Source organism: Vombatus ursinus, unplaced genomic scaffold (assembly GCF_900497805.2).
Source record: "Vombatus ursinus unplaced genomic scaffold, bare-nosed wombat genome assembly UNPS02014820.1, whole genome shotgun sequence".
Taxonomy (NCBI): Eukaryota; Metazoa; Chordata; class Mammalia; order Diprotodontia; family Vombatidae; genus Vombatus; species Vombatus ursinus.
This window is the reverse complement of record NW_020954598.1, coordinates 27,087,935-27,114,712: the sequence shown is the minus strand read 5'-3', so window position 1 is coordinate 27,114,712 and position 26,778 is coordinate 27,087,935. Positions and strand designations below refer to the sequence as shown.

The 26,778-nt window shown below is 38.3% G+C and overlaps 1 protein-coding gene across 1 annotated transcript in view; it reads right to left on the bottom strand.

The window, feature by feature from the left end:
• Nucleotides 1-2,284: 2,284 nt before the first annotated feature.
• The window catches only part of LOC114024190 (zinc finger protein 420-like), a 24,962-nt gene continuing 468 nt past the window's right edge, over nucleotides 2,285-26,778 (bottom strand). The window contains exons 2-7 of the mRNA XM_027837155.1: nucleotides 23,046-23,556; nucleotides 14,391-14,559; nucleotides 13,573-13,661; nucleotides 13,223-13,349; nucleotides 12,480-12,581; nucleotides 2,285-5,406 (exon numbers count right to left, since the gene is read on the bottom strand). Of these exons, the coding sequence (XP_027692956.1) occupies nucleotides 3,230-5,406; nucleotides 12,480-12,581; nucleotides 13,223-13,349; nucleotides 13,573-13,661; nucleotides 14,391-14,559; nucleotides 23,046-23,450 (3,069 nt within the window). The 5' untranslated portion in view covers nucleotides 23,451-23,556 and the 3' untranslated portion in view covers nucleotides 2,285-3,229. The remainder of the gene's footprint in view (nucleotides 5,407-12,479; nucleotides 12,582-13,222; nucleotides 13,350-13,572; nucleotides 13,662-14,390; nucleotides 14,560-23,045; nucleotides 23,557-26,778) is intronic.

Here is a 26,778-nt window from a genome sequence, read left to right as displayed (position 1 = left end):
TTACCTTGGTAGTGTACTTTCCAGGGATGTACACACTGATAATGAGGTTGACACATGCATTGCCCACTAGCTCAGCGTTTGGGAAGCTACAAAGGAAAGTATGGGGGAGAAGAGGTATTAAACTGACTACCAAACTGAAAGTCTACAGAGCCATTGTACTGACCTCATGGTTGTATGCCTGTGAAACCTGGACAGTCTACCAGTGCCATGCCAGGAAACTGAATCGCTTCCATTTGAATTCTCTTAGGAAGATTCTGAAGATCACCTGGCAGGACAGAAGCCAGACAATGAGGTCCTTCCTCGAACTAAACTGCCAAGCATTCAAATTCTGCTTCAGAGAGCACAACTCAGATAGGCTGGCCACGATGTTCAAATGCAAAATGTACGCTTGACAACGAGACTATTTTATAGAGAACTCACACAAGGCAAGCATTCACGTGGTGGTCAGAAGAAGCAATACAAGGACACTCTCAAGGTCTCTCTTAAGAACTCTGAGAATGACTGTGTGACATGGGAGACATTGCACAGGACTGCTCGGCATGGCGTGCCCACGACAGAAAAGGTGCTGTGCTTTATAAGCAAAGCAGAATTGAAATGGCTCAAGAGAAACAAAGAGATATAAATTTAGAGAACCTACCCCAAAGGTTCACACAGACTATTTGTGCCTGACCTGTGGCAGAACATTCCGAGCTTGTATTGGTCTGGTCAGCCACAGTAGGACACACTAAAACTTAACTCTAGCACAGTGATGTCATTTTGGTCCTCTTTGAAAACGGACAACTGTGAAGGGTGTAATAGAGAATCAGAGAACAAAAAGTCCAAATGCTGAGAGTTCCCCCATAGAGGTTAGATCAATTTGTAGAGGGTACTATCAACACAATTGTATGACTTTTTCCCAGCCTCATTCAGTGGGAGTAAAATCAGGTGAGGCAGATGGTGACAGCAATTAAGGTTTGGAATTTGGCAAGGCATGATCAAAAGGGCAAGGCATACAGGAATAGAAGACAGTGTAATGTTGGACTGGTTAACTACAAGGTCCTGATGGAGAGGACAGCAAAATGAAGCCAGAGTAGCTCTGGAGAGTACTCAGAGAGACTAAAAGTGATGTTAAGGATGCAGGACAGATTTAGGCACAGGGAGAGATGGAATTTTACAGGTTATAGTCGTATAAAAGAACTTCTTCATTATTCATCTTAAAAGAGAAATACTTGTAGGTGATGGAAGATAAAGGGTGTAGCTGTCCCTTTCAGTGGCCAAGATAGAGTAGTAGGTCATATGAGTTGACGAGACAGGAAGGCCAGGATGTTTAAAGGAAAAATTAACATGTATGTTGAAGTCCCCTAAAATAATCTCAGGAGAAGGTTTTAAACCAGGAAATGAATGCAAAGGGGATAAGGAACGAGCTGGGGGCTGGTAGATAATGGCCACCAGGATCAATACTGGGGTCTGTTTTTTGGATAGTGAACTGCAAAGGTGGGAGGAGAGGGAGAGGGTGAGGTTGGTGACAGATGGCCACAGAAAGGAAGTCTGGAGGTAGCAGTGTGGGGAATGATTAGTACTGACTCCCTCTGCAAGACCAGGCTGGTGGTGGTGGTAGTAATGAATTAAGGCGCAACTAATACTAGGAAGGATGGCAAGGGGTTGCAGTGGCTTCTGGGAAGTAATTAGATCTCTATTAAGGGCCTGAAGACAGTTACATCACACAACCGCTCACTGGGACTATCTTGAGGTCAAGAAGAAGATACCTGAGAGGCCTCATGGATGCAGTTAGATCCCATACATATTAACTGATGAGAAACAGTCTTTCCAGGGCAAATAGGCCTACGTGGAAAGAGACAGAAATGCTAAGGTGTGGTTTATCAGAGCTTTAACACTCCCAGAGAATTTTGTTACACATCCTTATACTCTCCTATAGAACAAAATTTTTAAAAAGGAGGCATAAAATATCTGTTACTAGATTAGAAGCTACACTAATGTTTTGATTGCTTAATATGTATGCTGCTGGGAATTTAACTTTCACGTAATACATACAATATAAAATTTCTCAATTTTCCTAATATATTTCTGATTAATACATTTGCCCCTACACTAATTTTTACTTCTATATACACTTCATTCACATGTGATATATGCACTTAAACTTCAGTTGCCATGGTGAATAACTGATATGTAAATAACAGATGATTATGGAAAATATGTGACAGGGTATAGAAAAAAAGATGTGTGTCTAGGACCAAAAGAAAAGAAAGTGGAAGACTCCTGAAAATAAATCAAAGACTGCTTCTGTTTAAAAATTTAATTTTAATTAAAGTTAATCTTGAATGACAATACAGTGAAAATACATCAATTGAAAATAATCATTTAATACAATTGGCCCATATAAGAATACAAATGTTGTTATCATGTGTTCTAATTCCCTGAAATGACTCAGATGGGAAGGCCTGAACCTGTCCAAGGAAACATAACAATGAGTAGTGATTTCCCAAGTCAAAACTACAAAGAACAGCATTATAAGGCTGAAGATAAATGCTAATAAAAAAAAATTGTGTAACTCCTTTCATACAAATTCAGACTTCTCTCTAGGCCAAAAAACAAATTATGTTTGTAGGGAAACCAATTCAATCCCCTCTTCATTGAGTTCCCTCTCAGATCAAGGGACAACTCTTTCCCTCCTGCCTGAACACTCCACACACCCCCACACACCCCCATACACCCTGCCCCACCCTCCAGCCTACCCCTAGCCCTTTGGATTTTGTAATTCCTTGCACTGACCCATATATCACTTTGTAGATGAGCACTAGTGAGTTTTCAGATATTCTCAAAGTGTGAAGAGTGAAACAGAGAATCAATTAGATAGTAAAAGGATTGCCTTTACAAAGTCTAAATGACTTGCCACCCAGTGTTACACAGCTAGTGTCAAAAGGGGGGGAAATGGAAGACAAATCTTCCTGCTGCTAGTATCATATTACCTCTTATGATTTGCTTCAATTAAAAACAGGCTTAAAATATCTCCCTTAATTTTTACAAACACTGCTCTAGGGACAGGTTTCCTGACAGATGTAGGGAATTCTTGAGTCTGTCCATGAGTATGATGGAAACTCCCCTTCAGGAAAGAAATCAGTCTTCAAATCTCCCGCTGGAGAATTATCAATGACACAGCCGAGATCTCCTTAGTGAAGATGTTTTTTGTAGTAATGGCTACAGAACTACAAAATCCTTACTTTACAATTTACTCTGCAGAGTGGCTTTTCTGGTGTCGAGATAAGTTTGAGCTCCATCTGAACTTTTTTCCACATTTATTACATCTGTAGGGTCTCTCTCGGGTGTGAAATCTGTCATGCATAAGAAGCTGGGATTTCTTACAAAAGGTTTTCTCACACATGTTACATTTATAGACTCTCTCTCTAATATGGAATTTTTGATGTGAGGTAAGACTTGAGTTCTGGGAAAATGTTTTTGTACTATCATTTTCACAAGGTTTCTCTCCAGTGTGTATTTTCCAATGTAAGCTAAGGACTGAGGCACAGCTGAAGGACTGCCCACATTTACTACAGTTATAAGGTTTTTCACAACCACGTCTTCGTTGATGCTCAGTAAGTCTAGTATTCCTACTGAAGGTTTTGCCACCCTGCTGACCTTTAAAGAGTTTCTCCTCACTATGAATCTTCTGGTGATCAATCAGTCTATCTTTCTGGCTGAAGACTTTACCACATTCTTGACATTTATAATGTCTCATCCTAGTGTGACTTCTCTGATGTTGAGTGAAGTTTGACTTCCACCTGAAGCCTTTCCCACAGAAACTACATTTATAAGGTTGTTCTCCAGTATGCAGTCTCTGATGTATAATAAGCGATGACTTCTGAGAAAAGGTTTTTCCACATTGACTACATTCACAGCAATTCATGACACGATGAGCTTTAAAGATATGAGTCCTCTGATGTACAATAAGGTATGGCTTACAACTGAAAGCTTTCCCACATTGACTGCATTCATAGGGTTTCTCCCCAGTGTGAATTCTCTGATGATCAATAAGGGTTCTCTTCCGAGTGAAAGTTTTCCCACATTCATGACACATATAAGACTTCTTTTCAGTGTGGATTTTCTGGTGTTGAATGTCAGATCTACGACAAAAAATTCTTCTTTGCTCATTACCTTTATCATAGGCCTCCTCAGTATGGCTTCTTCGATGTCGAGCAAAGCCTGAGCCCCACCTAAAGTCTTTCCCACAAATGTTACATTTATAAGGTTTCTTTTGGTTATGAGTTCTCTCATGAAGAAAAAGGTATGACTTACGATTAAAAGCTTTCCCACACTTACTACATTCATAGGGTCTCTCCCCAGTGTGAATTCTCTTGTGCTCAACAAGGCTCCTGTTTCTTGTAAAAGTTTTCCCACAGTCTTTACATCTATAGGGTTTCTCCCCAGTGTGAATTTTCTGATGATCAAGAAGAGTTCTGTTTCTTGTAAAAGTTTTCCCACACTCTTTGCATCTATAGGGTTTCTCTCCAGTATGAATTATCTGATGATCAAGAAGGGTTCTGTTTCTTGTAAAAGTCTTCCCACATTCTTTGCACTTAAAGCATTTCTCCCCAGTATGGACTTTCCTATGTTTATTAAATGCTGAGATGTGCCTCAAAGTTCTACTGTATCTATTACTTATGTGGCATTTCTTCCCAAAGTGGCCCCTTTGATGAATAATGTACTGGGAAATTCTAGTGAAGTCTTTTCCACATTCTTGGCATTTATAGAATTTTGGTCCACTATGAATTCTTCTATGTCGAGCAAAGTTGGAGCTCCACCTGAAGGTCTTCCCACACTCTTTACATTTATACGGCCTCTCCCGTGTATGAAGTCTTTGGTGGTGTTCGAGATGTGAGCGATGATTGAAGGACTTGTCACAGTCTTTGCATTTATAGGGCATATGTTCACCCTTTATTCTTTGAGCTTGACCAAATCCTATAGTATGACTGGATGCTTTCCCAACTTCACTGCATTTAAAGGATTTCTCTCCACTATGAGTTTTTTGATGTTGAAAAAGGTCTGAACTATGTCTAAAGTACCTGCTACACTCATCACATTTGTAGGCTTTCTCTAGTTTGGGAACTCTTTGATGACTAACAAGGTTTGAGCTTAAATGTCTCTCAAAATTCTCACCTGTCTCCCCTGTAGTGGCTTTTATATCCTTGCCTGCCATGTACTTGAAATCTCTCTCCCTTCTCTTCTTAATTTCCACAGCTGAATTGCCCCCCTGCTTCTCCCTCTTGATCTTGTGTTCATAAGACTCTTTAAAATGAGGCTGCTCAGGAACACTGGTCTGGAGATCTCCCAGAAATGATGCTTGAGAATCTTCTTCACCAATTTCCTGATTTACAATCAACTTCTCATCCTCATTATGGGGTTCACCATCTAGCATAAAAGGAAATCAAGAATTGTCACATACTCCAATAAGGGATGAAAAAAGTATCAACTGATACAAAAATGTTCTGAATGTGCATGGTTTTTTGGGGGGGGGGAGGGGGGTGAAGATGGCTGGATCTAGGATTTTATTGGCATAAGGAACTCCCTCTATCAATGCAGCTCAGCAACTGTTTTGAGTTAAATCACTTGCCCTGGGTTAGGTAGCCAGTATGTGTCAGAAGGAGGATTTGAACCCAGGTCTTCCTAAATCCAAGACTAGCTTCTCTGGCTTTTGGATAATCCAAAAAAAAAAGAGCTTGACAATATGGGCAAGGGATAATATGAAACATGGATTTTGGAAGGGAATTTATCATTCAATAAAAACTACTGGAAAAAGTAGATACTGATATGGTAAAAAAATAAGATTCAATCCACATTTTACATTCAGTTCAATCCAATAAACATTAAGAGACTACTATGTGCCAGGCACTGCACTAAATGCTAGGGATACAAAAGGAGACAAAAGATAGTCCCTGCCCTCAAGGAGCTTATAATCTAATCATCATAAATGACCATAAATTCCAAGTGGATATACAGTCATTTATAAAATAATTTAGGGAAGATAAATCTAATGGAAATGTAACCTGGCAGCTTTCTTTGCAGGGGCTGTAGCTCCTGCCTCCCCAGCAGCTACAACTACTAAAGACTCAAAAAAAGAAAAAAAGCTCTCATCACTAAAGTCCTTGACACTGTCAAATAGCTCACCATCAGAAACTGAAATGGTTTTCTTAATGGAAAGGACATTAAAAAAGATGTATTACCATCTGACTGGCTACTGTACCCTAGGGACCTTTTCATATGACTTGCAGCTAAAACTTCCTCTATGTGTTTTCTCCCCTATTAGAAAACGCATTCCGCAGGGACTGACTTGCATTTCTGTTTATTTGCCCAAAGTTTTGCAATGCTTTTTTTATGTGTATTAGGCCTAGGACCTAACGCTTTTTCATTCATTCATTCAGTGGAAAAGGGTGGAAAAATATTAAAAATGGGAAAAAATAAATTGGAAAGAACAAACCAAGCCTTATATTCTGTGGTAGAAAGGGAGTATATGAGAGAAAGAAGGTGGGAGAAGTACATTCTATAAAGGAAATATGGAACAGGAATAACCAAGAGTTGGTAAATAATAACTGAGGGTACAATAGAAGAATAATAAAAATGACTATTTCTAGATCATTTTAGGATTTATAAAGTGCCCTCTATACAACATCTCTAGTTATCACAATTGAACTGAGAAACTAAGTCTGAGCAAAGCTATTTATTGCCAAAGGCATGCAATTTGCAAACAAATCAGGCCTTACTCCTCAGTAGGCAAAAAGACCACAAGGTGAAACTTACAAGACTTCTTATAGTTTAGGGAAGTAAAAAAAATAAATCAAAGAAATGTAGGCAGGACATAGGATCAAGTCATCTAACCTCTATAGGTGGAAAGGACTAGAGTATCTTTCTTGTTGCTAGGGAATTCTGATAAGTTGTGTCCACCTGATTCCTGCAAGGATGGCTAGTGGTACAGAGATAACAGATTTCCTGGTGTCCACCTATATCCTGCAGGAACAGCTAGTGATGCAGACAACAGGTTTCTTCAACAAAGACAGCACAGTGATTTTTAGGAACACTGAACTTTTGAACTTAACTCAGAGACAAAGAAATGTGACTTAGGCAGTTATACAAAATATCAGTGGAGAAACAGAATGAAATTCATTACAAAATAGAATCAATTTGATTTTCTCAATTTCTCAATTCCCCACTTTGACTTATGGGAGACATGTCTCATGTGGATATTCATCTATAAGATTTTTAACATAGTATCAGCTGTATGCACTAACGTAAGCCTTTCTAAGAAGCACGTTTGGAACAGGCTTTAACACAGTAACTAATACAAAGTCTCAACAGGATTATAAGGCAGAAGGCAATCAGGGCCCACTTACTCAGGGTGGCTAACAAGCCATTTTCTGTAGCCACATGACCAAGAATAAGGACTCCCCCAGGGATCATGTGGGGTGGGTAGTTGTGCCTCTCCTGTAACCTGTTGGATCGTATGTAGCCTTTTCACAATTTCTCCTGACTGGTTAATATACAAACAAGACTGATTAATTTTAATGCAAACCTCTCCCTGAGTCATAGTAAGAACTGCTAAAGAATCTACCTCAATCTAGAGGGGAGGAGCTGGAATCACTTGTGGCCTGAAACAACTTCTTAATTTCAAACGAAAGATTCAAACTCCTTGGAAGGCTCACTGTGGACTAATTTGAGAGGGGAGATTTATATGCCACCAAGGTAACCAATAAAACTCAGCAAACATAAACACCATGACCAAAAGGCCAAAGTAATACCATGACGATTATCACTATTAAATGACATCAAGTCTCCCTGTATCCTAATAACCCACTCCCAATGTCTTTTTAATCAGCACATTTCATCTCAAGTCCTAGATGTCCCAGGTAATCAATGTGGTCCCTGGAAACATCTATGGAACATTCTGGAATAGGTCTTATTCTCAGGGAAGCTCTTAGAGGGCTCCTCCTTGAAGATCTGCTTCTCTGGTTCCAAATTATCTCCAGAGATTATCCAATACAATTTAGTACAACCTTCAAAATTTGATTTTGCAATAACTAAGTATTCACGTGGTAAAAAAACCTGCTGAAGCCTTATGGTTCTGGTCTTATTAACAATAAAGCTACAAGAAGAGCATCAAATAAAGAACCTATAGTTCATGTAAAACTTCAGAGAATTTCAGTTATTACATACCACTTGCTATTTCTATTTACCTAAACCCTGTACCTGATGTAGACACTGCCAGCAACAGACTGAAGGAAGAGTCTTAAAAAGAATCAATAAGGTCCTGACTTGTGAAATGGGCCCTTCTGTCTCTTTAAATTACCAGACAGTTACTTCAAATAGGGAAAAGATGACTTAAAATTTCTTCACATTTATTAATGCAATTTTATATGTAAAATCTTCAATCCAATTTTTTAAAATTTATTATTTCACTGAAAACATTTGGAAGCCAATTATATGCATCTTAGAGAAAAGTCTAACCCAGTTGTTTCCTCAAAGTTGACTATTTTCTTTAATTAGAAAATTAAAAAGCATATTTATCTTATTAGGAAATTTTTCCATCTTTGTCTTAATTCCCCCCTTAAGAAGAAATCATCACTATTAGCAAGGGGCTGGCAACCCCAACAATTCATTTACTTAGTTGCTTAGGATACGAAATTGCCCAAAACTTAATATTTAAAAAATAAGATTTTTTTTTACTTTAGTCCTATTATTTAGTCCTATAAAGTCCTATACTTTAGTCCTATATATAATTATATTTATAACATATATATTACTATATATACTATAGTCCTATAGGGCTATATAGTCCTAATAGATGTTTCAGTATTATTCAATTAATAGATGTAGTATTGCAACAACAAAACTTTTACAGTTAACCTACCCAGATTATAGGAATTTGCTATGAAAGGAAAAAGGAGAAGCATGATTCTTCCCTCAAGCCTAAGCCTGAGGGTAAAAAGTGATTTAACAGAAGTATAACAGGATAAAGCATCCTTTGTTCTCTTTGATTTTAGGTAAGAGTCATAGTTAACTTTTTTTGGAATAGCCAATCATGCAATTATTCACAGAGTACATAGCCAGGCTCAGGATTAACCAGGGGAAAAAAAATATTACTGTTATTATTATTTCTCTCATGTTGTTGCAATAACAGTTAAGAATAAAAAGTTTACCAAGCCTTTAAAAAAAAATCATTCAATATCCTTTGTTCTTCTTGAGTTAAGACTCATCCTGGCATAAAAATCAATCATGAAAAATAAAGAAAATTCTACATAAATGGTGAATATACTATCAAAACACAGATAGTGAATATGCTATATAAATATATATTATGTATAATATTACATACTATATATTACATATATAATATTATGTATAATATTACATATTATATATTACATATATAATATATATTATATAAACATATAAACACAGAAAAATACTGGCTAAGGCATTGTATATTAATTCCTTAAGGCAAAAATAAATCTTTAAGACTGAAGTCTGTTAAGACTAAATTGGTTTAAGATGTAACTTCAATATATGCTATTCCAGGTGTAATTTCATAATTTTCATAATCACAAATCATCACACAAATCATTTCTATCCTACAAACTTGTTTCTCTCCCCTTTTTGTAAGAAGTGTTGGTAATGAAAGAGGGGATCCCATTTTCTAAGTAATTCTCTCAAAAACTCTCAGTAATTTTCTCAAAATTCATTATTTTGGAATTTTACAACATTTAGCAAGTTCTTCCACAAGGCTAAGATTTTATGACTTCACCCAAACAGATGGTCCCAAGAAACCTGGCAGGCTTATAAATAAGATTTTACAAAGTCTTTTTTTCCCTTTTCCCACAATTATTATTCCTCCTTTCTAAATATACCCAATTAAATGTTTGATAGATTTAAACATTATGACAACAGACTGATAATTAATAATTTCACAGCCTCCAAATCAAAACAATTAAAAGTCCAAATAATACAATTAATAGTATCTCTTATACCATGATTTCTCACAATTCACAATAAAAGAAAATTTAGAAACACAATAACATAGGCAATATTACGTATTTAAAACATAAAACTTATTGCCAGTCAAATGACATCAACTTGGTGGAATGCATTTCCAGATTATCTTACACAGAAAATCATCCACCTTATCACCTTTTGCATTTTATACTAAGTTCATTCAAGACCAGTATAGAGTAATTCTGATCCAATTATACTTTTAACAAAACTTATTTTTGCAATTTCTAAATATAGTACCTTGCTGCCAAATATTATATGTCTTTTCCATTAAGGTCTGATTTACTTATAAAGGGTCAAATATACCAATCATCCTCACAGAACACATCTCCCTAAAAATTAGATTAGAAAAAATTCAGTCACATCTGGATCTCTATGTACAAATGATATCATATGGCATCTCAATTTTCCCAAGGGCCATTTATTGTTAATCACTTCACATTACAGGAACTGCTACTTTCAGTTAGTCTACTGCTCAAGACTTAAAGTGGCAGTCTTACAGTCTCATCTCCCTCTTTTAGGGTCCAAGAGGATTTTACTGAAACATGCCCTAATGGTCCTTCAAGGACAGAATTTTAGTATACTATCTTCAAATAATTCCATGTTGTAAATATATTATTGTAGTTTCCATATCATAAATAACTACAAAAGAAATTAAATTTAAAAAAAGAATAACCACATAAAGTTTCTCATTGTTATCTCAACGAGATCAAAACCTCCCTTCAGTCAGTACAGACAGACTACAACTCTCTTTGACTTTCTACCTGTTCTCATCTCACTCTTATTTGTTTGAACTCTTTCCCTTCAGTGGAATTTGATTAAAGCCCTTTAAATCTGCACCTGTTCTGTTTCTTTTATATTCTGACTCATACCCCAGACTATCTATAAAACTAATCTTCACTCCACTGATTATTTTTTGTTACAATTTAGCACACATCTTTAATACAGAATACCAATTAACTATAATATTATTGCCTTTCAGGTTTTAGAAAGACTTTATATTTACCTAGACAATTCAGTCGTTCTATCATTTGCAAGAAGAAAATACAGCAGTAACACCAAAACATTCTTCCAAATTAAATTTTACTTATTCTTTGGTTGCTCCCTAATTTAAACAACCTTCTCTCTATACATGCAAAGATTTAATAATAGGCAGTTCTTAAGTACTAGATAAATTTAAATTGCAAACTGCAACCGTTTTAATTAGTGAAATAAACATCTTCCCTTACACTAAAACAATAAATCTGTCACTCTCCACGGAAAAAGAAATAAAAGATCTAAATGCTATTTCCTTGTAACTTTCACAAAGTCTTATTCTTATTTTTTCTAAAAACAAACTCTTACCCCAAAATTCAATAAAATATTTCAGCATTTATAAAAATATTCAAACCACATTTTGGAAATTCACAGTAGAAAAATTACATTTCAGTCACAAATTTAGTCTCTAATTTGCAGAATAGGAACAAAGATTCCCTCTTATCTGTGTCTCTTGTCTGCTTTCCAACTTGGCCAGAGTTTAGAAAGGCAGAGAGCGAGAGAGCTAGAGTGAGAGATTTTTTTCTAAAGAATATTTTTATTATTTCTCTCAATTACATGTAAAAACAATTTTTAACAATCGTTTTTTTATAATGTTTGAGTTCCAAATTCTCTCCCGCCCTTCCTCCCACTCTCCTTGAGAAGACAAGCATTTTGATATAGGTTACACATGCACAGTCATGTGAAACATAATTCTGTATTAGCCATGTTGCAAAAGAAAACACAGACAAAAAAAAATAAAGTAAAATAGTATGGTTCCATCTACAGTGAGACTCCATCAGTTGTTTCTCTGGAGGAGGATGGCATTTTTCATCTTAAGTCCTTCAGAATTGTCTTCGATCACTGTATTGCTGAGAATAGTTAAGTCATTCCCATTTGATCATCATACAATATTGCTGTTACTATGTACAATGATCTCCTGGCTCTGCTCACTTCACTTTGCATCAGTTCATGTAAGCCTTCCCAGGTTTTTCTGAAACCACCTTGCTCATCATTTCTTATAGAACAATAATATTCCATCACAATCATATACCACAACTTATTCAGCCATTCCCCAATTAATGGGCATCCCTTCCATTTCCAATTTTTTGCCACCACAAAAAGAGCTGCTAAAAATATTTTTGTACATATAGGACCTTTTCCTATTTCTTTGATCTCTTTGGGATACAGACCTAGTACTGATATTGCTGGGTCAAAGGTATGCACAGTATTATAGCCCTTTGGGCATAGTTCCAAACTGCTCTTCAAAATGGTTGGATCAGTTCACAACTCCAATAGTGCATTAGTTTCCCAATTTTTTCACAATCCCTCCAACATTTGTCAATTTCCTTTTTTTTTTTGTCATATTAGCCAATCTGATAGGTATGAGGTAGTACTTTAGAGTTGTTTTAATTTGTTTTCCTTCTCACCTGCACAAGTATTTTTCAGATCTTCCTGATCCAGGGCTTCCTGAAGGTCCGACGATGCTTGCTCCAGCTTGGAAATCACAGCAGGTTTGGAAAATGGACTTGCTGCTCAAAGGGAAGAGAATAAAAGAAGATCAAGAAGGGAATTGCATCATTCTGTCCCAGAGCTCCACCTCAACCCAATGTCTTGAGGAAAAAGGAAGAAAATACCCAGGAAGCCTATGGGAGGAAGACATCAAGGGAGATGAAAGGGACCAGGAAAGGAAGCTGAGATCTATGCTCCCAAAGAGCAGGGGGGAAATATTTAGCCCAGCTACCTTTTTTTTCCTTGGATAGGAAGAAGACTGAAAATTCTCAGAGTGGGAAAATTTGCACTGGGAACACCTAGATAAATCTAACAGACTATTAGATCCCACAAAAAATACCTTCTACAAAAAGACCAAAAAGGATCAGAAAGTGGGGGTACTAAGGAGGGTGGAGACCCATGCAGACAACAAGAATGATGTATTGTACACTTTCAACCTACACAGAATTAACCTCTATGGGAAATGTCTCCAGGGGAACAAGCCAAAAAGGTTCCTATCTCATTGCAAAGGGACCAAAAGAACAAGCCCTGCCTGGCAATCCTGGTGAAAGGGCAGTCAGAACATGTGACTTCTGAACACTAACAAGTGATAAGCGGAGAACAACTCATCAGCAATTTGTGACAGCTTTGGGCAGGGAATGTGGAAGAGTAAGGGTCTTACCTAGAGAGGCCAGATTCCCATAATTCTCCAGCATCACGTTCCTATACAGGGCCCGCTGAGCAGAGGAGAGATGTGACCATTCTGCCTCACTGAAGTGTATGGCCACATCCTCAAACATCACAGAGTCCTGAAACAAACCAATTCTGTTGTCCCACATCCACCAAAGAGCATGAGGGACAATATCTGTTTCTAAAGTAGGGAAGAGATACAGAAGGAAAGGTTCAGAATTGTGTAAGAGATAACCAGTGCTGAAATGTCAGGAGGCTACCTGCTGTGGACAGAGTAATCCCAGGACAAGGGAAGGTGCTGCAGTGACAATCTTAGAATGGACAAAGAGAGTTACAATTTACCTGCAATCTAGCTTCTGGAGACGTAGCCATCACCTGATCTCCTCTGCTCCCCTCTTGAGAAACGTCAGGTACTTGGGGAGTTGGAGCAACTAAAAAGAAAGAGGCATGAGGGAGACCCCTGCCCAGGAAGTTCCCTCGTCCCACCACTAACGACCCCAGTTCAACAGACACAAAAAGAAACAAATACAGCCTTTCTCCAAAGTCTTAACTGTTTCAGAATCGGAAATTAGGAAACAGAATCAGCTCTTAAGTCTGTCGTATGCACATGGCAATGGTCCCTATACCACGCGGCAGGGCAGTGGATGGGGGTGGGAATGAACCCAGGAAGCAGAAAAAATGACCAATACAATTAGTTTAGCAAAGCTGAGACTCAATCTCAAACCCAAACTCAAATCCTTTGAACCAAACTGGTGCACAGAACTTACAGCTGGAAGATTTAAAGAAAAATACTTTCAATTCTTTCCTTTTAAACTGAGGCCCATGAAATTTAAGAGATTTTCCCCAAAGTCACACAGGTAATAAGTGACTGTGCCAAGATCAGAGCCCAGGCCTTCTGGTGTGATTCTGGCTCTCCACATAGTTGAAATAACATACCCAGGTCTCTGAAAACGCATGGTGATAAAAAGGTACAAGTAAGTTTACCTTAGAACTTTCTTGAGAGCAAGACTATTCTCAAAGAGACATGCTGGAAAGAAGTTCAAAGGAAAGACAGAGCAGGTCTGGGACAATGGAAGGTGAAGGGAAGCTGCTACAAAGGAGAGAAGGACTGAGCAACAAGTCAGTCGAAGCGGGACCACAGTGTGAGGGACAGCAGGTACCTTTTGGGGGATCCTGGAGGTGGAACATCCCAGTGTCAAAGGCAGAGTCCAAATGAGTCCTGCGTGAGGAGTAATCCCTGAAGGATGGAATAGGAAGGGATTCCTGCGCTGCTCCCAGAGATGTAGTCCCCATCCACAGCACGTCCTGAACCTGCGCTCGGGCTGAAACCTAGAAACAAGGAGGTACAATTAGGCCTGGGAGTTAATCATCACGGGAAGAGGAACCTGAATCTAAGAGAAGAAACCACCATCCCAGAGGAATACAGGGTAGAAAGGATGGGACTCAGAAAACCAGGAGAGGAAAGTGCATTCTAGATATCACAGAAGTGAGAAGCATCAACCACACTTACGGAATAAGGAGTAGTAACATCAGTTCCCACTTCTATAGCACTTGAACAATGACCAAGTGCTTTCCTCACAACTGCCTTGTGAGATCAGATTATGAGTAGAAGTGGAAGGCACTTACAAATTCATCTAGTTCAGCACTAAGGCACAGCATGGTGCAGTAGAAAGAGCCCTGGAGGGGTACAGCCAAGATAGCAGAGTGATCGGAAGAATCCCCAACCCCAACTCCTCCAACCAGATCTAGAAAATGGACCAGACAGGACCCTAATGGTCAAAGTCAAGAAAAAGTCACAGAGAGTCATTTGTCCAGTCCAGATTGGCAAAAGGAGACAGAGAAGTCTGAGGACACTGGGGACAGGATCAGGCCAGAAGCATGCTGCACTGGAGCAGGAAGACATCCCAGACCCATACTGGGGCACTGAAACCTCATCTGGAATACAGGAACAAGCTAACTGGCTGCTGACCGGCACTTCTGTCTCTTACCATCCAGTACTGGGTCATACATCTGGGGCATACTGAGGAGGGGACCAATGCCTAGAGGCAGCATTCCAAAATAAGGAGCAGTCACAGAGCCTACCCTGTGTACCCGAGGAAAAGTAATAAAGTCCAGAAGCAATCAGCAGCTGTGTGGCTGGCCACTAGAGCAGAATGGGATTTCAGTTTCAGCTTGTAGCCCAGTCTGAAGCTTGCAGAAGAATAACCAGGGCAAGAATCCCACAGTAACAAGGAGCCTGCTGTTCAGTCCCTCTTAGCCAGCACAGCTGCCCAGCTGGCTAACAATGGCTGAGTCTAGCAACAGTCCACTGTTTCCAGGACCCAAACCCAGGGTAGGAATTTGCAGAGCTCAGACCAGCAGGCAGTGATCAGACCTTCCCCCCAGATCAGACCACTTTGGGAGCATGTTGTGTGTCCTGAGACAGAGGTGCCGGGAGATCCTAAAACAACACAACACTCAATACCCCCAAGAAAGCAGAAACAGGACTAGTCTAGACTTTCTCTCTAGAAGTGGCCAAAACCCAGCCCTAACATAAAAAGCTATTTGGTGACAGGGAAGCTCAAGATACAAACCTAGAAGAAGAAAATGACTCCAAAACAGTTACAAGCAAACCCTTAACGAAAAAAAAAAGGCAGCATGCGCACAAGTTCAAATAGGATCCCTAGGACAGATGAAGAATTAAAGAGGTAAAAAAAAATTTTTTTAATGAATTTTTTTTTTATAAATGAAACGACAGCACTAGAAGAAAAAAAAATAAGAGCTATGGAAGAAAGAATTAGAAAGGAAATTAGGCTGGCACAAGAGGTAGAAAACCTTGCAAAAACAACAAACTCCCTAAAAATGAAAATGGACCAAATAGAAGCCAATGATTCTGTGAGAAAACAAGAAAAATTAAAGTCAAAAGACAAAAAAAAAAAAGAAGAAGAAGAAAATGTAGGGTATCTAACCACAAAAACAACTGGCCTGGAAAACAGATTAAGGAGGGAAAAAAAACAAGAAAAATTGAATTACCTGAAAGCCATGACCAAAAAAGAGCATAGATATCATATTTCACGAAATTTTGAAAGAAAACTGCCTAGACCCCTTAGAACCAGAGAACAAATTGGAAATAACTGATCACCTCACGAAAAATTTCAAAATGAAAACTCCCAGGAACATTATCGCCAAAATCCAAATCTTCTACCAGGTTATAGAAAAAATACTGAAAGCAGAAAAAATTCAAGTAATGAAGAGCTAGGGCTAAGATCACATACAATGAAGAGAGGAACTTCGAATAGTCTTCCAGACGGTAAAGAAGGTAGGCTTACAGCCAAGAATAACTTACTCTGAAAAACTGAGTATAATCATAAAGAGTAAATAAATGGATCTTTAAATTAATGGATTAAAAAACTTCCAAAAACGTCTGATGAAAAGACCAGAGCTGTGTACAAACTCTGAAGTTCAAACAAGAGCTAAGAGAAATATAAAAAGGTAAACAGGAACGGACAAGGGACAAAATAATGATAAAACTCCTTATGTTCTAACGTGGTGAGATGATACATGTGTCTCCTCTGAATGCTGATATTATCTGGAGTTACAGAGCCTAATTAGACAGAAGACCAGGATGTGGTTCTATTATGTCTTGATCTTAAAAGAACGGAAAGAGAAAAGTAATACACTAGTGGGGAAAGGAAGGTTAGGGAAAATTACTTCATATAATCAAAGTAATAATTGCTAGGTAAATATCAGCTCTGACTATTATTGGGGAAAAGTCAAAGATGCTTTCAAAAATTTAGAGGCCAACTAACTGTAAGAAAGAGGCTACCGCTGACAGACATAGAGATAACAGCAGAAGCTGGAATGGCAACTAAAATTCTTGAGGGAGAAAGTTATCAGGAGGGAAAGAGGAGCACAGTATTAAGGCCAAAGCCTTGAATATGCAGGAAGAAAAGGGATGACCAACAGAGAAGGCACTAAGCCCTTGGTTTTGACAATTTGATGGGAAACTGTTCTTACCATCAGGAGCAGCTGGGTTTAGATCCCACATCTGACACTTATCAGCTGTGTGGGCTGGGGCACGTCCTGTAAACTTCTCAATGATCTAGGAGGAGGTTGCCTATCTTTTCTTGATTCAAGGTAGCCTTACTTTAGTGTCTCAGTGATTTTTTTCCACTGTGTCTCTAGGCTAAAAGAAATAACTCAAAATTCTGTTTATGTAGTTTGGTCAGACATTTAAAACATCCTGCAGTGCCTGCTGCACCCTATAAGTTTGCTTCTTGCAAAGGCTGGGAACTTTAAATCCAGGCAGCTCTCTAAGTGGCAGAGGAACCAGCCTGCATAGGGAGAAGGAATCCCTTTGCTAATAAAATTACAAATGTAGTCCCAGCCTTATTAAGAGTAGTCACCCTGCCACGGCTAGTAGGCAAAAGTTCTAAACCTAGAGTCTGTTTTTTCAACATTTCATTAAATGTGTTTCAATATGATTGATTTCCTATTGTAATCTTATATATTTTATTTTATGTATTTAAAAACATTATTCTGCTTCACCAGACTGTCAGAGGGTTAACTCTGCTCTCAGATATTAAGGAATTGGGAGTTAAAGAAATGGATTTATAGACTACTTTTTAAATAAGTTTTAGAGTAAAAAGAGAAACAAGACAGGAGTCAAAGGAGAAAGCAAGGCATCAAATTTTTCAAACAAGTAGTAAAGATGTACACATGTTTGAAGGGAGGGATTGTCCACCACATTAGGTCATCCTGACAAAGTTGGTCCCCTTCAGGGTAAAAAGGCTGCTATTGCTATACTATGCATATTAGTTACTAGGATTTTGTTTTTTGTTTTTTTCTTTTGGGGGGACGAAAGGGAGAAGGGTGAAGCGAAAAATAAATGCTTGATAAATTTTTTAAATAACTTTTAAATTAAAAAACAAATATAAGCTGATCAGTAAAAACCTATTAAAATCACAAACAATATAGAAAATAAATGCTAAGGAGGACACAAAATTCCCCAAAGGAGTCAAATTTGCAACTGAACAAGAGAAGTTTAAGACAAATAAAAGAATGTCCAAATCCACTAAGTTTCTAAGGAAGGGGTGGGAGTCTCTTAACTCTTGCTATTAAATTGGAAAAGTTTTCAGTTTGGGCCCAGCTACAGATTACGTCTATTCTTCCAGGCAGCTTCCCTAAGAGAGGAGAGCCATCACCAGAAGGTCACCAGAGGATGAATTTTTTGGTCACAGCTGTTCTTAAAGGATGACAAGATCATAGATTTTAGACTAGAAAGGACCATATAGATCATCAAGTGTAACATCTCATTTTACAGATGAGGAAACTGAAGCCCAGAGAGATCAAGAATCATAATTAGTAAGCACTTGAGGCAAGGTTCTGACTCAGATTTTACTGTCTTCAAGTCACTAGTGTCCCTGGGCCCTCAAGTTGTTTTTGCCTGACTGGCAAGCTAAGAATGACTTTTATATTTTTAAATGGTTGAAAAAAGTTTTTTTAATTTCTCATGAAAATTATGTGAAATTCAAATTTCAATATCCATAAATAAAGTTTTACTGGAACCCATTAGGTCATTTGCTAACATATTATTTACAGCTATTTTTGCACTACAATGGTGGTTTTAACAGACTAAGACTGGGAACATTATAAATTAAAGTGATCACTCCCAAATTTGATGTTTCTTAATGAATTCTGGCAAAAAACTATGAGGCAAAACAGCACTTATATGAAAAACTTTTAGTGTAGGAGAGTCAAGGTAAAGTCAATTCCATGACAACCAGTACTGTTTGAACCACAAGTAATATCAAGCTGTTTTATACATTTCCAGTACTGTCAAAAGTTAAAAAAAGAAGCCAGATCACCATTCCCCCACAAATTTGCAGTGGCATATTTTCAGAACTCAAACTATAGCTTCAGCAATGTTTTTTGGACCTTGATTACAAGTGCAAAAGAAATTTCAGTATTTCAAAATCAATTTAACTGTGCAATTAAGGAGCTTCCACCTAACCTTCAACTGGAAGTTATTAACTTGCTAAAATGTAAAATTCAAGAGAAGAATCTAACAGAATCCTATAAATGCCTTCCAGTGCTCAAGGACTAATATTAGTATTTGACAGTACCTATCTGTGTGAAGACATTTTCAGAGATGAAATATGCAACATCTCATTACAGAACTGCATTAACAGATGAACATTTGCAATAGATTTTAATAGCCAACACTAACTTGAAACCCCAATTAAGTGAAATGGAATCCTCCCCCCAAAAACAGAAGTTCATTCTTCACATTACTAGACCAATATTACAAAAATTTGTACAATTATTGCATTTTGAATTCATCAATAAAAAATTGTTTAAATTTATTATAGAAATATATATGTAATATTCTCAATTTTGCCTCTTGGCTGCAAAATCTAAAATATTTACTATCTAGCACTTTATACAAAAAAAGTTTGCCAATTCCTTCATTAATCAGGCTTCCTCTCTGAGAAACTTGAAACACTGTGAAAGATGGCTAACCTAGAAAACAAGTTAAGGATAGATAATTGAAGAATCACTGGACTCCATGAAACTCATGATTTAAAAACAAAACAAAAAAACAAAACCTTGGACACTATTAGACTATTTCAAGGAATCATAAATGAAAACTGCCCTGATTTAGCAGAACTAAAGGGCAAAGTAAAGACAGAAAAAAAATCTATAAGCTATTTGCTGAAAGAAAACCCAAAAGGAAATCACTGGAAATGTCATGGTAAAACTCCAGAGCTTCCAGATCAAATAAAAAATACTTCCAGAAAGAAGCAGTTCAAGTACCAAGGGACCACATTCAGGATCACACAAGACTAGGCAACATCTTTGATAAATGAGAGGAGATTTTAAAACAAAATATTCCAGAAGGCAAAAGATACAAGCTTACAAACAAGAATAACACTCCCTGAAAAGGGGGAGGAAAGGGGGAGGGAAGGAGGGGAGAAAAGAAAGGAAGATGTACTTTTAATGGAAAAGAGCACTTAAAAGCATTTCTAAGGAAAAAAATAAAAGACTAGAGCTTAGGAAATTCGAAGTACAAATACAAGAGTCAAGAGAAACCTAGAAAGATAAACTTATTTGAGCAACTGGAAGGGGCCATATAATGATATAATGCTAACTTTGTATTAGGGTGAGAAGACACAAGTGTCCCTTTCAAAATCTGAATGTCTTCAGAGGATACTGAAATAGTTAAATAAGACCAAGGACCTAGGGATGGATTAGCTCTTTTCAGAGAGTCTGAAGGGAGGGGAAAGAAGTAAGGGTAAAATGAAAACACTAGTGTAGAAAAACAGCTAACATTTATATACTGCTTTAAGCATAGAAAGTACTTAATAATTATCTCATTTAATCCTCACAACAACCCTAGAAGGTAAGTGCTATTTTTAACTCCATTTTACAGATGAAGAAACTGAAACAAAGGTTAAGTGATTTCCCCTCCCTGCCCTGCCCTCAACCCCAGACAGCAAAGTGCAAATTACAAGGAAAAAGAAAGAGGTTGCCCATCAATTGGGGACTGGCTAAACAAATCATAGTCCATGAATGTAACAGAATATTATTGTGCTATAAGAAATGACAAAAGAGATGATTTCAGAGAATCCCGGGCAGTTATGAACTAACCCAGGATGCAGTAAGCAAAACTAAGTCAATCTACACAAGAAGTTTTGTTAAGCATATACTCCAAAGAGATCAATGATAAGAAAAAAATAAGGCTCCATATACATTAAAATACAGCAAAACTTTCTGTGGTAGCAAAAAACTGTAAAGAAAATAGATGCACATCAATTGGGGAATATCTAAACCAAGGATTTTTAACTTGAGATCCATGAATTTATTTTAATATTTTGATAACTATATTTTAGTATAATTAATTTCCTTTTTAACCCTGCTTGTACTCTGGCAAAGAGTCCAAAGGGTTCAGACTGCCAAAGGGGTCCGGATATAAAAAAGGTTAAGGACCCATTTTGCTAAATAAATTATGGTACATGAATGTGATGGGATGTTACTCTGCTGTAAGAAACAATAAACATGATGTGTACAGAGAAGCACAGAAAGACAAATGAATTTATTTGAACAGAAGTAAGCAAAGCTAATCATATAATGAATACTAAGTAAATGGAAAGAACTACCACAAAACAATAGAATTTGAATGTGGCAAAATTACAAAGAACAAGGTTGACTTCAAAGAAGTGTTGGGAGGAAACAACTCTCTTCTTCCCCAATCCTTTGTGGAAGGGGAGGGGCTGGGGCCCACAGGTGTGGAATACTGCATTTCTGGACCTGTCCAGTGTGTGGATGTGTTTGTTTGACTTGACTATGCTTATCTGCGATAAGGGGTTTTTTCTGTTGTTGCCGTTGTTTTTTCAGTTTTTAAATGGGGGGAGAGTGGTTCATAATAATGATGTACCTAGGTGGCCACTGGATAGAGTGCCAGCCCTGCAGTCAGGAGGACCTGAGTTCAAATCTGGCCTCAGACACTTGATACTTACTAGCTGTGTGACCCTACCTAAGCAAGTCACTTGACCCTCAGCAAGTCATTTATCCCTGACTGCCTTGCCAAAATAATAATAATAATAACAATGATGCAAAAAAAAAAAGAGGGCCATTAAAACTTTTTTTTTTTAAATGCACAGAAGGAAACAGAAGGAAATTCAGAAGGAAACACGAGCATGCAGGCCAATTCTGAAAACAATATTTTGAATTTAGTGCAGTATACACTTCAAAAAAAAAATAGCCAATAGTACAAAATAACAATTTTGTGCAACAGTACAAGTCTGATAGTTTCCTATAGAATCCTGTTTGGGGGTTCTACTATGGCAGGGGTGGAAAACTTGAGGCCTAAAGGCCACATGTGGTCCTCGAGGTCCTCAAGTATAGCCCTTTGACTGAATCCAAACTTCACAAAACAAATCCTCTTAATAAAAGGATTTGTTCTGTAAAACTTAGACTCAGTCAAAAGGCCCCACCCCAGACCTAGAAGGCCACACATGGCCTCCAGGCCCCAGGCTCCCCATCCCTGTGCTATGGGAATGAAACAGTGGGAACCTTTGGAAATGGACACAGGAAGACAGGAGATCACTCAGGGCATTAGGAAAGGAGGGGCAGGGCAGAATAGAGGCCCTAGGCCAGTTCCTATGAGTTAGAGGAAGTGCAAGGTTTACAGAGAAGATTAAGCCATAGATTCAGGTCTGGGAGTGGAAACCCAAACCTTAGGACAGTGAGTACCTTATTTAGGATAACAAATGTGTGTGTGTGGGGGGGGTTACTCAAAGACTTTCATGGGGCTCTGCTTTCCCCAAGCAAACTGAGGGTATCCATGATAAACTGAGACCAGATAACATTCTTCTGTTGCACTCTGCATCTTACACAAGGCTTTCCTTACAACTTGAGGAAAGTGGTAAGAGTATTCTCCTCATTCCCCAAATGAGGAAACTGAGGCTGCTCAAGGGAGGTACCATAATTTGCTTATGGTCCCAAGAATATCAAGTGATGGAACGGGGTCTAGAAACCAAGTCTTTAATTCTGAAGCCCAAATGCTCTTTCTACTAAGTTTTGTAGGCTTTGTCACTGCTAATGCTATTTGAGGTTGGCAATGGCATGGGAATTAAATCAATTCTTTCTTAATACGGCATTTTGTGGCAAGAAGGGCAAGTTCCATCACACTTCCCAGACCTGAGGGCTCAGACCCTAATAGAAAAACAAATGGTACCAGACTTGGCAGTGGACAAATAGAGCCCTGCCATGTACCTTTCTCCCCTAGTCTCTCCCCTCCTCCCCCTCCTCATGGACCTAGCTACCCTTCTCACCTCCCTTTCTTGTTCATCGAAGTATCTCTCAACACCTTTCACAAGGGCCACAACTTCCTTCCCATTCTCTGGGTGGTGGAGCAGAACCCAGGTACGAATGTCCCCAGGCAGGATGGTCAAGAACTGCTCCAGCACCAGTCGATCCAGAATCTCTTCCTTCGTGTGAATGTCTGGCCTAAGCCACCATCGGCAAAGTTCCTGGAGTCGGACCAGGGCCTCTTGGGGCCCAGAAGTATCTTGGTAGCGCAGCTGCCTAAAGAGCTGGCGAAAGAGTTCCTGCCCAGAGCTGATGTTTCTCTGCAGGTGAGATTTCTCTCTCCAGTTATCATCTTCCTTCTTCACCACCAGATGTTGCTCTGAACCGAGGGTAGTTTTGAACAAAGTCTTCCCTCCTTTGGCAATCATGCTTGCTCAGAGAGGATGTCTTTCTCCAAAAAAGATCAAACCCTCTTTCAACTCAAGGTTCCTGGAGCTTTCCCTTCAGCCTTCCTTAGGATTGGAATAACATCACCTATAAACACAAGAAGTCAGTTAACATAAGAAGTTTATCAAATGGGAGAACTCAAGACACAGAGCATCCCAGTGAAAGGAATACAACATTCAAGACAAACCCCTAACTCCCACTTTCCTCCAACACATACCCCTACTCCAAGAAGCCTTTCCCACATAAGGACACATCATTCTTGAAAGAAGTTAATTCTTTTTCCAGACAGAGTGGTTTTAATCAGAGAGGAAGGACTTAATTCTTTTTCCAGACAATCAGAATAGTTTTAATCAGAAAGGAAGGAGTTAATTCTTTTTCCAGACAGAGTAGTTTCAATCAGAGAGTAAGGAGTTAATTCTTTTTCCAGACAATCACAGAGGTTTAATCAGAGTGGGGAAAAACAATGGATCAAGAGCCAAGAGGACCTGGATTCAAATGCTCTCCCTGCCACTTACTTGCCTATGTGACCTTGCACAAATCATTTCACTTCTATACGCTTTGGTGACTTCAATGAACTCTAAGTTTCTTTTCAACTCTAATCCACAATCTAGTTTTATATTAAATTCTGGTTTTTAGTTAGTGAACAGCTTCAATTTAATTTTTTACAACCACCAGACCTTTCTAGGTGTGTTTACTGCAAGCACACACCCAGAGCTTCAACAGAAAAGCCCCTCTGAATACAAACGTAATCCAATTCAACAAATATTTCTAAATATCTTTTACATGACAAGTTCCTCTGCTCAGTGTTGAGGATAGAGTTGAAAAACATCACAATCCCTGCCCTCAAAATCATGCACTCTCATGAGGGGGAAAGCATAGAAATGGAAGAAATACAATCTTGATCCTTCCACCTAGAACTATCATCCTATATCTTTTCTGCCCTTTGTAGTTAAAATCCTTGAAAATGCCATCTAACCAGTGCCTCCACCTTCCTCTCAATCTCTTAACCCTTTATAATCTGACTTCTGACTACATCATTCCAAGAAACTGCTCTCTCCAAAGTTACCAATGACCTCTTAGTTACCAAACCCAATGACCTTTTCTCAATCCTCATTCTCCTTGACTTCGGACATTGCTGATCACTCTCTCCAACTTGATCCAGTGACACTGACCTCATGGCTGTACCATGAATAAAACACTTCATCTCTCAGTTTTGGGCATTCTCCCTGACTGTTCTCCATGCCTACAAAACTCTTCCTCGTCACTCCCAACTACTGACCTCTCCCCCAGCTTCCCTGAAGCCCCAACTAAAATCTAATCTTCTACTTAATTCCGGTGTCTTTCCTCTGTTATTTCCTATGTATCCTATATACAGTTTGCTTTGTGTATATCTGTTTGCATGTTGTGTCGCCCATGAAATTGTAATCTCCTTGAGGGCAGGGGCTGTCTTTTGCTTCTTTTTTACATCTGCAGCACTTAGCCTAGTCCCTGGGACTTAGTAGGTACTTAATGTTTCTTCCATCCCAAATCAACTCATTAGCCAGGTCCACCAGAGATTACCCAAAAGCCCTCTGGATACAACCACAATGATGAACCAAGACCTTGGAAAGACTACAGAGAAGGTCAGAATCACAGCTGGAAAAGATCATTCAATCTAAACTCTAATTTTACAAATGAAGAAATTGAGGCCCAGAAATATAATAAAGTGAGCTGTCCAAGATGACATCCCTAGTAAATGGAAGACAAATCTCAAACTCAGGTATTCTGACTCCAAAACCTGGGATCCTACCAGTACCCCACAACAACCCCAGTAGACAGGAAACCAAGCCAAGGAAACAGCTTATTCAATTCAATGAACATTTATCAAGGGCCTACTATAAAGAAGGTATTACTCTGGGCACTGATATCATGGAAAAATTCTAAATCTGCATGAATTGCTTAATCAAATGAGAATGTACCAATTTACATCCTACATGCCAAACATAACCTAATCTGAAATACCACAATACATACAAATATTTCCTAAGATCTCTCCTTGTAGTTTCAAATCTCGATAAAGTCTGCCTGTTCCCCACCTACAACACTGCAGTCCTGGATGTACAAAATGTTTATCAATTTTCACAATTACTTTGGAATTCACTTCAAAAGGAAAGATTTTCTTCAGTTACACAAACGTTTACAATAAACTCTAAAAAACCTACTGACAAACAAGAATGTGGCCTTTTGTGTAACGAGACAGTAATAGAACAGTCCTTTCCCTGGTAATTTATGTTTTCAGGTTTACCAAGTTCAGATGATTCTGGTTCTTCCTTGTCTAGCCTCTTTCACTGATGTAGTTTTATTTGTTAACCAGTACTGAATTGTCTCCCCAGTATTCAGCACAGTGCTCTGCATGTGAAAAGTACTTAATAAACGTTTTTTCATTCATTCAAGTAGTTCTGATGATTACTGCTTTATAATACAGACTGACGTCTGGATATTATCTTTTTTCATTATTTGCCATGATGTTCCTTATCATTTGTTTCTCCAAATTAGTTGTTATCATCTAGCTAAACAAAGTATTCCTTTGATTGGCACAGCACTAAATCTGTAAATGTTTGTAGTATTACACTTTTTGTTATACTGGCAAAGCTCAGCCATGAGCACTGAATATTGCTCCAGCTATCTATATCATTCTTTATTTGTTCCTCTTTTCTTTTCTTTCTTTTTTTTTGGGGGGGGGGGTGGTGATGAAGGAAGGTTGGATCTTACTCCCTCATCCAGACTGGAAGTGCAGCAGTTACTTAGGGGCCCAATCTCAGTTTTCCATATTGGACTAAATAACTCCTTTATGCAGCCCAGTGACCTTCCCCCCAACACTTGAGGGTTCACTATACCGGTATTAGGACTTGAAGTTAACACTTGATTCCCTTTAGCAGTACTAAAACTCAGAACTCCTAAGCTCTAACAACCAGCCTCCAGTAGCAAGGATTATAGAAGGGCACCACCATGCTCATATCCGATGACATTTATCAAGTACAGAGCAAAAAAAAATTTTTTTAAGATTTTTTTTTTTTAAAACAATGTAAGAATGTGAGTGGGAAGACTACTTCAATTTTGTCTTTGTATGGCCAAGGGCCTAGCACATAGAAGGTGTTTAATACGTGTACACTGAATTGAATTGGTCCCCAAAATTCTGAGACTTTCGTGATGCCCTGGATATGTGGGTGGTGGAGGAAGCACTCTATTATTCACTTAGAAGCCTCTGAAAACCTTTTTTAACTTTCTTAAATTCTAGCTCGTTGCTGACCTTCCAAATTTATGGCCTCC